Source organism: Chiloscyllium plagiosum, chromosome 15, assembly GCF_004010195.1.
Source record: "Chiloscyllium plagiosum isolate BGI_BamShark_2017 chromosome 15, ASM401019v2, whole genome shotgun sequence".
Lineage (NCBI taxonomy): Eukaryota > Metazoa > Chordata > Chondrichthyes > Orectolobiformes > Hemiscylliidae > Chiloscyllium > Chiloscyllium plagiosum.
The window spans coordinates 81,219,214-81,232,212 of NC_057724.1; the positions used below are offsets into that span (position 1 = coordinate 81,219,214).

Genomic DNA, 12,999 nt, shown 5'->3' on the forward strand with positions numbered 1-12,999 from the left:
AGGAAAGATACAGAGGCTTTGGAGAGGGTGCAAAGAAGGTTTACCAGGATGCTGCCTGGACTGGAGGGCTTGCCTTATGAAGAAAGGTTGAATAAGCTCGGACTTTTCTCTCTGGAGAGAAGGAGGAAGAGATGAGACCTGATCGAGGTATATAAAATAATGAGAGGAATAGATAGGATCAATAGCCAGAGACTTTTCCCCAGGGCAGGAGTGACTGGTACGAGAAGTCATAGTTTTAAGATATTAGGAGGAAGGTATAAAGGAGACGTCAGAGGTAGGTTCTTTACGCAGAGAGTTGTGAATGCATGGAATGTGTTGCCAGCTGTGGTGATGGAAGCAGAGTCATTGGGGACAATTAAGCGACTGCTGGACATGCACATGGATAGCAGTGAGTTGAGGGGGGCGTAGGTTAAGTTATTTTATTTTACATTAGGATTAAATCTCAGCACAACATCGTGGGCCGAAGGGCCTGTTCTATGCTGTACCTTTCTGTGTTCTATGTTCTACCTTTCCTTCGATAAATGGCCCAAAACTGCTCTCTGTGTTCCAGCTGGGATCTGACTGGGGCCTTGTAGAGTTTCAGCAAGACCGCTCTAATTTTATACCCTATTCCATTTGAAATAAAAGCCAACCTTCCATTTGCCTTCCCTCTTACCCACTGAACCTAGATGCTAGCTATTTGTGATTCATGGACAAGGATTCCCAAATCACTCTGTTCTGTATTCCCTTTTCCGCAGTCTTTCTCCATTGAAATAACATTCAGCTTCTCGATTCTTGCGTCAAAGTGCATAACCTCACATTAACTCCACGTTGTATTCCACATTACACAGTTATAGGAGGGATATTATCAAGTTGGAGTGGGTTCAGAAGAGATTTACCACAGTGTCGCCAGGGATGGGAGGTTTGAGTTATACAGAAAGCCTGGATAGGCTGGGACAGTTTTCACTGGAATGTAGGAGGTTGGGAAATAACCTTATAGAAGTTTATAAAATAACGAGAGGTACAGATAGTGTTAATGGTAGTTTTCCCAAGGGTGGGGGATTTCAAGGTGAGGGGGCACATTTTTAAGGTGAGAGGAGGCAGATTTAAAAAAGACATGAGACACACGTTTCTTACCCAGAGGGTGGTTCAGGTGTGGAATGAACTTCCTGAGGAAGTGGTGGCTGTGGGTACAATTACAACGTGTAAAAGACATTTGGATGGATACATGAATAGGAAAGGTTTGGAGCGATATGGGCCCGGAGCAGGCAGGAGGGACTTGTTTAGTTTGGGACTATGTCTGGCATGGACTGGTTGGGCCGAAGGGTCTGTTTCTGTGCTGTACGACTGTATCTGCCAGGTTTTGCCCACTCACATAATGCGTCTGTGTCCCTCTGCAGACACTGTGGCCTCCTCACCACTTGCCTTCTCAGCTATTTTTCTGTCATTCGCAAACTTGGCGATAGTACATTCACTTTCCTCATCGCCCAGAGGGTGGTATGTGTATGGAATGAGCTGCCAGAGGATGTGGTGGAGGCTGGTACAATTACAACATTTAAGAGGCATTTGGATGGGTATATGAATAGGAAGGGTTTGGTGGGATATGGGTCGGGTGCTGGCAGGTGGGACTAGATTGGGTTGTGCTATCTGGTCAGCATGGACGGGTTGGACCGAAGGGTCTGTTTCCGTGCTGTACATCTCTATGACTCTATGAAGTCATTAATATACTTTGTAAGTAATGGTGGCCCAGAACTGATCACTGTGGCACTCCACCCGTTAGGGGTTGCCATTCTGAATATGCCCCCTTCATCCCATCTTTGTGTTTTGTGAGTTAGCTCGGACAACACATCACTCCTAGGACAAGCCAAACAGAGACACACATAAGAATTCCTAGAAGTGTGGCATTCCAACGGGAACTCTATCAACAAACGCATCGGGTTAGACCCCACCTACCACCCACTGAGAAAAAGAACAGGAAATGACATCACCAACACAAAGAAACCCAAACATATAAATAAAAAGCAGGAATCAGCAGCAGCGCTTCGCCCAGAGGCCCACTGAAGATGTTACCTAGTATGGTGACGAAACGTCTGAAAATGAACCTTCCAGCTCAGTGAGCAAACCTACATCCAGAACCTCAACCTGAGCTACAAATCTTCTCAAAGCTCGCTAGTTAGCCAATTCTCTATCCATGCTGATATATTACCACCAGCATCAGGGGCTCATAGCACATTAATATGTCCAAAGTACGACGCTTCTTCTTAAAACACATACAATATGATTAAAAATCCAGCACCATCAGGAAAATGACACCAAACAGTTGGATTGGGAATGGAAACGGAGCCAAGTGTGGAAACACACACTCACGGTTTTGCTTAAAGTCCCAGAAGACGCAGCTAACCTGATCACCATCCTGTCAAAGAGAAACACCAGCGTCAGTCTGGGGGCCACACACTCCCCTCCTCCTCCCCACCCCCACCAAGCTGCATCCCCCTCACTCCCACACCCTGGCCATCCACACACCACCCATACCACTCCCCTCACCCCCTGTACCCGGTGTAACCACATCCCTCATCCCCCTGTACCCGGTGTAACCACACCCCTCATCCCCCTGTACCCGGTGTAACCACACCCCTCATCCCCCTGTACCCGGTGTAACCACACCCCTCATCCCCCTGTACCCGGTGTAACCACACCCCTCATCCCCCTGTACCCGGTGTAACCACACCCCTCATCCCCCTGTACCCGGTGTAACCACCCCGTCCGCTCCAAACCTGTCCACTTCAAACCTGTCCACTCCAAACCTGTCCACTCCAAACCTGTCCACTCCAAACCTGGCCGTTTCTTACTGTTACTGGTTTGTTGTGTAACTGATCACTAAACCAGAATTGCAGATGAGATGTCCAGCCGATTGGCAGAGGTGGATTTCACCTGTTTTGGTGTTAGGTGCTTCAAGGTCACTTTAACGGGTTCACTGAGGTTTTTCACGTTTTTGCCTTCAATGCTGCTGGACACCACGTAACTGTTCAGTTTCTGCTGAGTCAGGGCCCTGTCCTGTGATTATAACAAGAGACATTTCTCATTGTCGGGGGCAATATCAATCAAAAAACACCACGCACTATCATCAGACCTTTAGAAATCCATTGTAGCTAATATCAGTAAACATTAATCACACTGACTCATAGATAATCAATGGTACCAATCTATATCGATCACTAACAGGTAGTACTGACATCAGTTTATATAATTAGGGTTAAGGTCAGGGTTGGGATATATAGTTAGGTCATAGTTGAATGTATTGGGAATTGGTCATATTATTGAACACGGTTTTCAGAAACTTGATGAATAACCACAGGCTCAGGCTCTCACAGTACTGTGGTAGTGTCCCTATCTCGGAGCTAGGTGACATAGGAGGAGAGGTGGAGTCAATAAGGACTACATACACTAGAGTGAGTGGATTTCTCATAGAAACCTTTAAAATTATAACAGGACTAGACAGAGTTCAGGATGTTCCCACTGGTGGGGGATTCCATAAACATGGTTATAGTTTAAGGGTGAGGAGTAAACCTTTTAGGGCTGAGATAAGGAGAAATGTGCAAGCAGTTTGCCTGTGGAACTCCCTCCCACAGAAAGTGGTTGGAGGTAAAACATTGCGTGTTTTCAAGAAAGAGTTCATGTGTCTGAAGGAATAAAGACAGATTGGCGACTTGGGAATAGAAATGGCAGATGGAGCTTAATCCAGACAAATGCTAGGTGATGCATTTTAGAGGATCTAATTTAGGTGTGAATTATACTGTAAATGGCAGAACCCTTAGGACCATTAACACATGGACAAATCTGGGTGTGCAGATTCACAGTTCCCTAAAACTGGCAACACAGGTGGCCAAGCTGATTGAGAAGGCATATGGCATACTTGCCTTCATCAGCCGGTGCATGGAGTTCAACAGTTGCCAAACCATGTTGCAGCTATATAAAACCATTGTTAGGCCGCATTTGGAGTACTGGTCGCCACATTACCAGAAGGACGTGGAAGCTTGGGAGAGAGTGCAGAGGAAAAGTTAAAAAGACTATTGTTTGCACCGGAAAGACAGCAGCTGAGAGGAGACTGAATGGAGGTCTACAAAATTATGAAAGGCATAGATGGTGTGGATAGTCAGAGGCTTTTTCCCCAGGGTTGAAGTTTCAGTTACAAAAGGGCACAGGTTCAAGGTGAGAAGGGGAAAGTTTAAGGTAGATGTGTGAAGGACATTTTTCAAGCAGAGTATGGTAGGAGCCTGAAATGCACTGCCAGGCGATGTAGTGGTAACAAGGATGCTGGTGACATTTAAGAGGTATCTGGATGGTTACATGAATAGGGAGGGAATAGAGGGATATAGACCAAATAAGGGCAGAAAGTTTGTTTTTTAGTTTAGTGTAATGGAAAATTAACAACATTAACATTTATTGTGAGATCTGTAAAAGATTACCTTCCTACATCAATTTACTGCAGACAGCCTGACTTCGCTGAATTCTGTGAACAGACAGCCTGTCCTTGCAAGTTTTGCAAAGAATCTAATTCGGCAGAGTCAGGGGAAAACACGAGGGCAGGAGCAGTTTTTTCAACAGTAAAGGAATGGGAAAACAACTCCTTATGTAGAAAAGGCTCAAACTGTTCCCAAGCTGATTGTCCTTGAGGTGAGATAAGGCTGAGCAAAGTATCGTATAAAGGAAACATATGAATGATACTCGGGCCCTCCTTGCATAAGGCATTTTGTCAAGTGCAGAGGGTCCCTTTGCAAAGGCCTGTAATAAACCTTTTCTTTGCCTTTGCCAGCATTTGAGTCAAGTCGATTTAATTTCTACGACATTTAGTTACGGCACGGACTTGGAGGGCTGAAGGGCTTGTTCCTGTGCTGTACCTCTCTTTTGTTCTTCGGATCAGGGAATACGGGGCGGGAAGATGGGATTAGGGAATGGGGTGCGATGATCAGCCAACACCCTATTGAATGGTGGAGCAGGTTCGAGGGGCCAAATGGCCTATTCCTGCTGCTATCTCTACCTTCCTGTGTTTCTCAGGTTCAAGTTCCAACTGTGTGTGGATTAACTTCACTCACCACGTTGATTCAAGAATATCTAACTGCAGTGTGATCTAAGTTAAACGAGGAGCAGAATGGTGTAAACAGGATAACTTACCTCAAAGAGGGACGTTTCTCCATAAAACTGGAATAGTATCCGGGATTTCAGAGCCTGTTTCCCTGCTGACCATTTGCTTAAAACTGGAGGCAATTCAATGAAAGCCACAGGATTTTCCAGGGATGTATTATTCCTATAGATCTATAATTTAATCAGACAGGGTTCAGCTGTTAGACTGTCAGCAGATTGAAAATTATAATTCACTTTTAAAATACTAGATTAGATTCCCTACAGTATGGAGACAGGCCCTTTGGCCAAACAATATTGATTTCGGGAATATGATGGTCAAATTATTGTTGTACTAATGCAGCGGACATAAAATCAGAAAATGCTGGAGAAACTCAGCAGGTCTGGCAGCTTCGGTTGAGAGGGAAACAGAGTAAATGTTTTGAGTTTGATATGACTTTTCTTCAGTTATCCTGATAACTCAGTCGAGGATCCATGGGTTGGAGCCAGATCCCACCATGACAGCTGAGAATGTAGACTCTGTGATTGAATGATCCCTCTCTACAATGGGTTCCACACACAGCGCTGTCTGCCCAAGAGTTAGCAGGAAGGACATCGAGTGCAGTCCACACAGAAACACGGAGTGAGGGGAGAAGGATCCCATTGTCACACAGGCCAACAGCGACAGAGGTTTGTAGAGAGTGTGTGAGTAAATGGGAGACAGATTAGACAGAGTTAATGATCACTATTCATCAGGACTGGAACGGAATCACTGGAATTGAAACATGAAGCCTGGTTTCTCTCCACAGACGCTGCCAGACCTTCTGTGTTTTCCAGCCTTTTCTGGTCTTTGATTAACTTCCACAGAATAGCCATGAAACTGAGAAAGAGCAATGTTACACACGACTCAGAGAGTCGGCCATGGGACTTATTCCTTGGAACTGAGCTGTTTGTGAGGATGTTTCAGAGTCAGTCACATTGCTGTGGGTCTGGAGTCACATAGAGGCCAGACCAGGTAAGGATGGCAGTTTCCTGCCCTAAAGGGCTTTAGTGAACCACATTTATAACAATTGACAATGGTTACTTGGTTGTCATTAGATTTTAATCCCAAACTATATCTTTAAATTGAATTCAGATGTCACTATTTGTCATGTTAAGATTGAATCCCAGCTGCCCACAGCGTTAACCTGCTGCTCTGGATTCCTATCTTGGTGACATTGCCATAAACCACTGCCTCCCTTGTCCACACCAGTCCCCTGCTGCCTTTCCTTTATCCTCAGTCCCTCCCTCTCACACCCATCCACCTTCTACCTTCTCCCTTCTCTCTCTCTGCCCCACCCTGCTAACATTCCCAACGCCTTCCCCTCCATCCCCCACCTTCCCATCCCCTTCTCTTTGTTTCCATCCTTCACTCGTGGTACTGTTGCCCCCTTTCCCATTACCCACTCTCTGCCCATCCCCCCCACCCATCACCTGTTGGATAAACCCATCGATATAGGACAGCACTCCAAAGGCGATGCCCCAGAAGTGGATGAAGTCGATGTTGACTACAGCCATAGAGACGTTATCCGTGGTGATGTTCACTTCAGTGCCCATGAACTCCAGGTTATTTCCCACGGTTTCCATTATCTGTAAAATCCTGGAAGGAAAGTTATAGTTTAACATGTGCTAAAACAAACCATTGCTGAGGGAACTGGGCAGCTCTGAGGGATTTGCCCGGGGCAAGATTGCTTGATGGGACGGGGGTGCGGGGGCTGGAATTTGAGGGGAAATTCATTCTCCATCCAAGATCCATCTCATTCTAAACTCTCCGTATGTGGAAACACCAACCCTGCAAGTATCTCTCCGAGCCCCTCATCATCCTGACTTGGAAATATATCGCCATTCCTTCGGTGTCTCTGGGTCAGAATCCTGGAATTCCCTCCCTCAGGGCTTTGTGGGTCAGTCCACAGCACATGGACTGCAGCAGTGCATGAAGGCAACTCACCCTCACCTTCTCAAGGGGTAACTAGAGACGATCAGTAAATGGTGGGCCTAGCCAGCAATGCCCATGTCCCATGGGGCAGTCCCAGACAGGGAGGTGGGTGGTGCTGAGGGAGTTGTGAGGGAAGCTTCATATAGAGACCCTCCAGACAGCCTTTAGGAAATACGATAAAGGAGATTGGCTTCAGGGGGCATGCTGTCCCCTGTGCTGGGGGAACAGGATCTAGTTAAGAATGTGACCTTCTGATCCCAGTGTCTCCAAGAGGAGAGTCTTTCCCAGGAGGTGTTGATGGTCCCATAACTATCAGGCTCTGACATCAGTGAGGAGCTCATTAACATCAGTCAAATTCCAGCAGTTGGTCTCAATTGGTCTCAGGAGCTGCTCCCAACGCAGTAGCTGGCAGTGAGTGTGCTTCCCTGGGTTTCCAGGAACTGACCATGTAATAAGGAGCTGGCCCCACACCTGGCCCTACACCTGGCCCTACATCTGGCCCCACACCTGGCCCTACACCTGGCCCTACACCTGGCCCCACACCTGGCCCTACACCTGGCCCTACACCTGGCCCCACACCTGGCCCTACATCTGGCCCCACACCTGGCCCTACACCTGGCCCTACACCTGGCCCTACACCTGGCCCTACACCTGGCCCCACACCTGGCCCCACACCTGGCCCTACACCTGGCTCTACACCTGGCCCTACACCTGGCCCCACACCTAGCCCTATACCTGAACTGACCGTGTAATAAGGAGCTGGCCCTACACCTGGAGCTGAAACTCAAAGGAGCAGGAACATTCCTCACACTGTTTGAGAAACCAACCCTCAGTGCACCAAGCAAGTTCCCCAGCACTCGGATGGAAGTTAAAACCCTCCATTAAAATCACTCTTCCTTTGCTACGTCCATCTCATCTCTATGTTTATACCATCACCCGGCTCAGAGCTGCTACACCGATGGTTCTGTGTCCAACTCCCACCACATTCCTTCCAATTGCTTCATTCTGTCTATTGAGTCTGCCGAAGGTGGATCCTCATGATGTTGATCCCAAAGGTGAGGGGTTTGGCTTTGAGAGGAGATGGGGCAGTTTCAGCTGATACTCTCTGGATTTTACAAGAATGAGAGGTGATCTAATTGGGGTATGTAACAAGTTAAAGGGGATTGACAGAGTGAGCACAGAGAGGATGTGTTCTCGTGTGAGGCGGGTCTAGAATGGGAGGTTATAGTTTTAGGATAAGGTGCAGGGAGATGATTTGAAACAGAAAGTTGTGATTCTGTGGAATTCACATCCCCAGAATGCAGTGGCTGCTGGAATGTTCAATACATTTGCAAAATTGTTCCGACCAGCTGACCCCACTGTCCCTCCGCTAGTTTTCCTTCCCTCTCCTGCTCCATTTATTCTATATCATTCCTGGATGTTACTCCCTATTCTCTCTCCATCGTTTTGGAGTGTTACTTATTGAACCTTTTCAATGGGAGCCTTTCTCTCGTTGGTACCTGCTCTGCTGGGGCTCTGGGTCCAGACTGATCCAGCTGGAGTCAGGTCTATCATTGTTGTTGCTCCCTGATCCAGTATCCGTCTGCAATTGCTAGTTCAAAACTCAAAGGAGCTCCCTGCTGTGCCCCTCCAATATGTATCACTCAATTAATGGGCTCAAAAGGAATTGCCCAGTCATTGCTCTTTTTAACATCTTACTGTTCACAAAGTATCACCTGTGTTTCCTCTGGATTTCAGAAATACTGTGCTCATTGGTGAGCAGTTTGGGGTGCTCTGAAATTGCAATAGGTGCTATGGAAATGCAATTTTATTTGGATGAGTTCTGCATGCTTTAATGATAATGAGGGGCACTGACCTCACAGAGAATCCGGTCAGGTCATCGGTTTGGTTCAAGATGTTGTTGATAATTCCAACCACATCCTTGGCCAAGGGCTGGTAGATGGTAGCCATTTCCACAATGGCTGACATCTTGGCGACTACAATCTCCAGGTCTCTCGGTGACAGGCTCAGCGTTTGACTGGTCAGGATCAGCATGTGTCTCGCTATCTCTTCAGCATTCTCTGTGGAAGGAAGGGGTTAATTCCCAAAACAGGGGTAAATTCCTGGCACACGGTTCCCAGTTCCTGCCCACAAAGAGCCCATCTCCCTGTGAACACCCTACACCTTGCCCCCTACCCCACGGCGCTGTCTCAATCATCAGAGCCAGAGGTCAGCAATGGTGGTGTCTCTCTCTCTCTCTACGTCTTTCTCTCTCACTCTGTCTCTCTCTTATTCATCCTCTCTCTCTCTCTCTCTTTGTCTGTCTGTCTGTCTCTCTCTCTCTGTCTGGCTTTCCCTCTGAGTCTCTTGCTCTCTCACCGCCTCTCTCCATCTCTCGGTCTGTCTCTCTTGCTCTCTCTCTCTCTCTCTCTCACGCATCCTAAACCTCTCTCTTTGTCTCACTCTGTCCCTCTTTCTCTCTCTCACCATGTCTCTCTCTATGACTCTCTGTCTCTCTCCCTCTCTCCCTGTTGTCGGGGAGTTTGTCAGTTCTTGTCTGTAAAGCACTAAGGAATAGTGTTAGCCTTTACCAAGACACTGACAGACTGTCCTGGTGAACAGTTTCTGGGCTGGTACTGACAGAGAGTGGTCAGAGAGAGCAATGCCAACACCCATCGCTGTGGGTCTGGAGTCACGTGTAGGCCAGACCAAGTGAGGATGGCACAACTCCTTCTCTGAAGGACATTGCTGATCAGGGTGAGATTTCACTGAAAATCTGAAGCGAAGCTGGAAGATGTGATGTCGGCACAGCCAGCTCTCCCAGACCCTTACCTGTTGTTACTGGAACATTCTCCATTCCCAGGATACTGTCTGGGAAGGTTGGCCAAATGCTGCACTGCTCCAGATCGGCTTCTGACCATGCTGCTTGGTCAGTGTCATCGGTCAGTTTACTGCAAAACACAACAATCACAAAGTGGGACAGAATTCAGCTGCATCCTGACCCCGGGGCTGGGGAGGGGCCAGCAGGGAGGTGAGGAATGACAGCCTACACTCAGAGCAACTCACATGGGGCCGAACAACACCAACCACATCAGAAACGGGGGGGGGGTGGGGGGGGGTGACAGAGGGAGACACCTGTGTCACCAGCAGCAATCAGCTAGGTTGGTACACATCCAGGACACCGGGGAGGCTGTGCCTGGAGTTACTGGGATTAGTCTCCACTCTGACGGACTGTAACACTAACATCCGAGGGAATACACTGAAGGCTTCTGGAATTACATCCAGTGATGTTGTCCTGGACTGAATAAACTGGGTCCATATTCACTGGAGCTTAAACAGCAAGACATGATCCGATTGAAACATCCGAGATTGTGAAGGAGCAGGAGAGGGTGGGACTGAGAAACTATTGTCCCCTGACATGAGGAACCTGGAAGCTGGGCACTATCTCAAGGGAAGGACTGAGGTTAAGGAGCAAGGCATTCAGTCAGGGGGCTGTGGATCGTGGGAACGGTCTCCCCTGAGATTGTGGCTGCTTCACAGCTGAATATATTTCAGGCTGGGAAAGACAGGTGAGTGGTCTCTGGGAATCCAGGGAAACAGGAAGCATGCAGGAAAGGGAAGTTGAAGCCTAAAGATCCCCTGTGATAGTATTAAATGGTGAGAAGGGACTGAACAGCCTCCTCCTGGCGCATTTCTCATCTTCTTAAACAAACAGCTGGAATATTTGCTGTCTGGGTCACTGCCAGTCGGTGTGTTGACCTTCCCACAGCCTCCCTGAGACAGCCCACAGTCCTCACCAATCTCTCACGGCGTATCTCTGTGCTTTCCCGACACAGTTTAACTGCACAGTTTTCACTGGTCTGGTTAAAGGCCACGTATATTCGCCCACCTCAGTCTGGACGGACTCTCTCTGACAGAAACCTGGCTCTGAAGAAAGAAAGGTTATTGATACCTGAAAGAGCATTGCAAAATATTGATACAAATATTAATAAAACAACAGGAAATGCTGGGGGTAAAATGTGAGTTTGTGTCACCTATTGGTCTGGGGGCTTCAAAAAGCTTCAAATTGGGTTACACCTGGGTGTGACACTGAGGAATGGGAACAGGGAGAGACCACTCAGTTCTTCTAGCCTGTACTATCACTCAATGAGATGATGCCTGATCTTCTCCCATATTGTCCTCTTTACCCCCTTTAATGTCTGAAAGTGACTCCTCAGGAGCTGGAAGCCTAGCTATCTCTCAGAATTATTGAAGGATATGTGTGAGGGAACAGGAGCCCAATTTCCCACTGTCTCCCAGGAAAGATAGCTCCAATTGGCCGAACGTTGACTATCTTGACATGACACTGCTCCTTTAGCACAGCTCACAGATTGGGGTCAGCTGCCAGATAGGTCATTCTGGGACTGCCCTGTTCCACAGTCAGAGAGCTCATCATCATTGTTGAAGCTGCTCCCAGCCAGGCTGGTGGGGAATATTCCATCACACTCTGCCTCCTGCCACACCACCCAATTCTGGAGTCAAATTTCCAAGGATCCCACAGGCTCTTACCTTTGCTATCTGACTCCCATACGGGACCTTATCAAAAGCCTTGCTGAAATCCAGTAGACTACATCAATAGCATTACCCCCACCCACAGACCTGATCACCTCGTTGGAAAATTCAATCAACTCGATCAGACACAGCCTTCCCTTAACGAAACCATTCTGACTGTTCCTGATGAATCCCTGTCTCTCCAAATGCAGAATAATTCTGTCGCTTAGAATTGTCTCCAACTGTTTCCCCACCACAGAGGTTAGACTGATTGCTTTGTAGTTTCCTGGATTATCCCTTGCTCCCTTCTTGAGTAACAGGACCATATTGCCTGTCCTCTAGTACCTCCCCAGAGGCCAGATAAAAATTGAAGATTTTTGCAAGTGCCCCTACTATTTCCTCCTTGCCTCATTCATCAGCCTGGGATACATTTCATCCAGCCTAGAGGTTTATCTCCTTTTAAACCTACCAGACCACTCAGGACCTCCTGCCTATCTATGGTAACTTCTTTCAGTGTATCAACAGGCCCTTTCCCTGATTTCTAGATTCCTCCCTGTCACTAGTGAACACCAACACATAATATTCATTTAGAATCCTACCGACATCCTCTGGATCCACACACAAATTACCTTAAATGTGCCCTACTCTTTTCCCTCAATATCCTTTTACCATGAATGCATTTGTAAAATAACTTCAGATTTTTATTTATTTTACCTGTCAGTATCCTTTCATAGCCCATTTAGCTTTCCGAATATCCCTTATGCACATTCACTACTCCTCTCGGACTTCTGCTGTTTTGAACCCTGAATATAAGTCTCCCCCTTTTCTCTTAATCCAGTGCCCGATATCCTTTGGTATCCAGGGTTCACGGGATTTGATGGTCCCATCCTTTTTCTTTATTGGAGGATATTGACTCGCTATATTTCCTTCTTGAATGCATCCCACTTGGAAACAGATTTACTTGAAAGCATCTACTCCCAGACCACTGGGGACAAATCACAGCTGATTGTATTAAAGGTAGCCCTCCCCCAGTTGGGAGCTTGGCTTTCAGGCCCATTCTTGTCCTTTTCCCGAACAATCTTGAATTTTACGGAGTTATGATTATGTTGACAAAACACTCCCCCACTGATACTTCAAACACTTTGTTACATAAGATTCAGTGCAGACCCCTCCCTCTCTCTGCGCGGCCGTCTCTGTGCTGGGTAGGATGGGTGGAGTTGGGTTTCTGGGGGTCCGGGGTTAGTGGGCTGGGTGTTCTGATATAATCAGTGAGACTTTGGGCTGTAACTGACATCCCCCGGGCACTGAAAAGGCCTGAGCGGGTCTGCCCTGTGCAGGTCTTCCATCATCAGGGAAATTAAAGGCAAGTGGACGGGGGGAGGATGTTTCCTCGTGTGAGTGAGTACAGAGGCAGGGGG

General features: G+C 47.5%; 1 protein-coding gene across 1 annotated transcript in view; it reads right to left on the bottom strand.

Moving 5' to 3' along the window:
- The window catches only part of LOC122557461 (adhesion G-protein coupled receptor G4-like), an 81,348-nt gene that overhangs the window by 46,569 nt on the left and 21,780 nt on the right, over nt 1-12,999 (bottom strand). The window contains exons 6-12 of the mRNA XM_043705221.1: nt 10,849-10,978; nt 9,884-10,002; nt 8,928-9,132; nt 6,571-6,736; nt 5,152-5,292; nt 2,911-3,033; nt 2,347-2,392 (exon numbers count right to left, since the gene is read on the bottom strand). Coding sequence (XP_043561156.1) covers nt 2,347-2,392; nt 2,911-3,033; nt 5,152-5,292; nt 6,571-6,736; nt 8,928-9,132; nt 9,884-10,002; nt 10,849-10,978 — 930 coding nt within the window. The remainder of the gene's footprint in view (nt 1-2,346; nt 2,393-2,910; nt 3,034-5,151; nt 5,293-6,570; nt 6,737-8,927; nt 9,133-9,883; nt 10,003-10,848; nt 10,979-12,999) is intronic.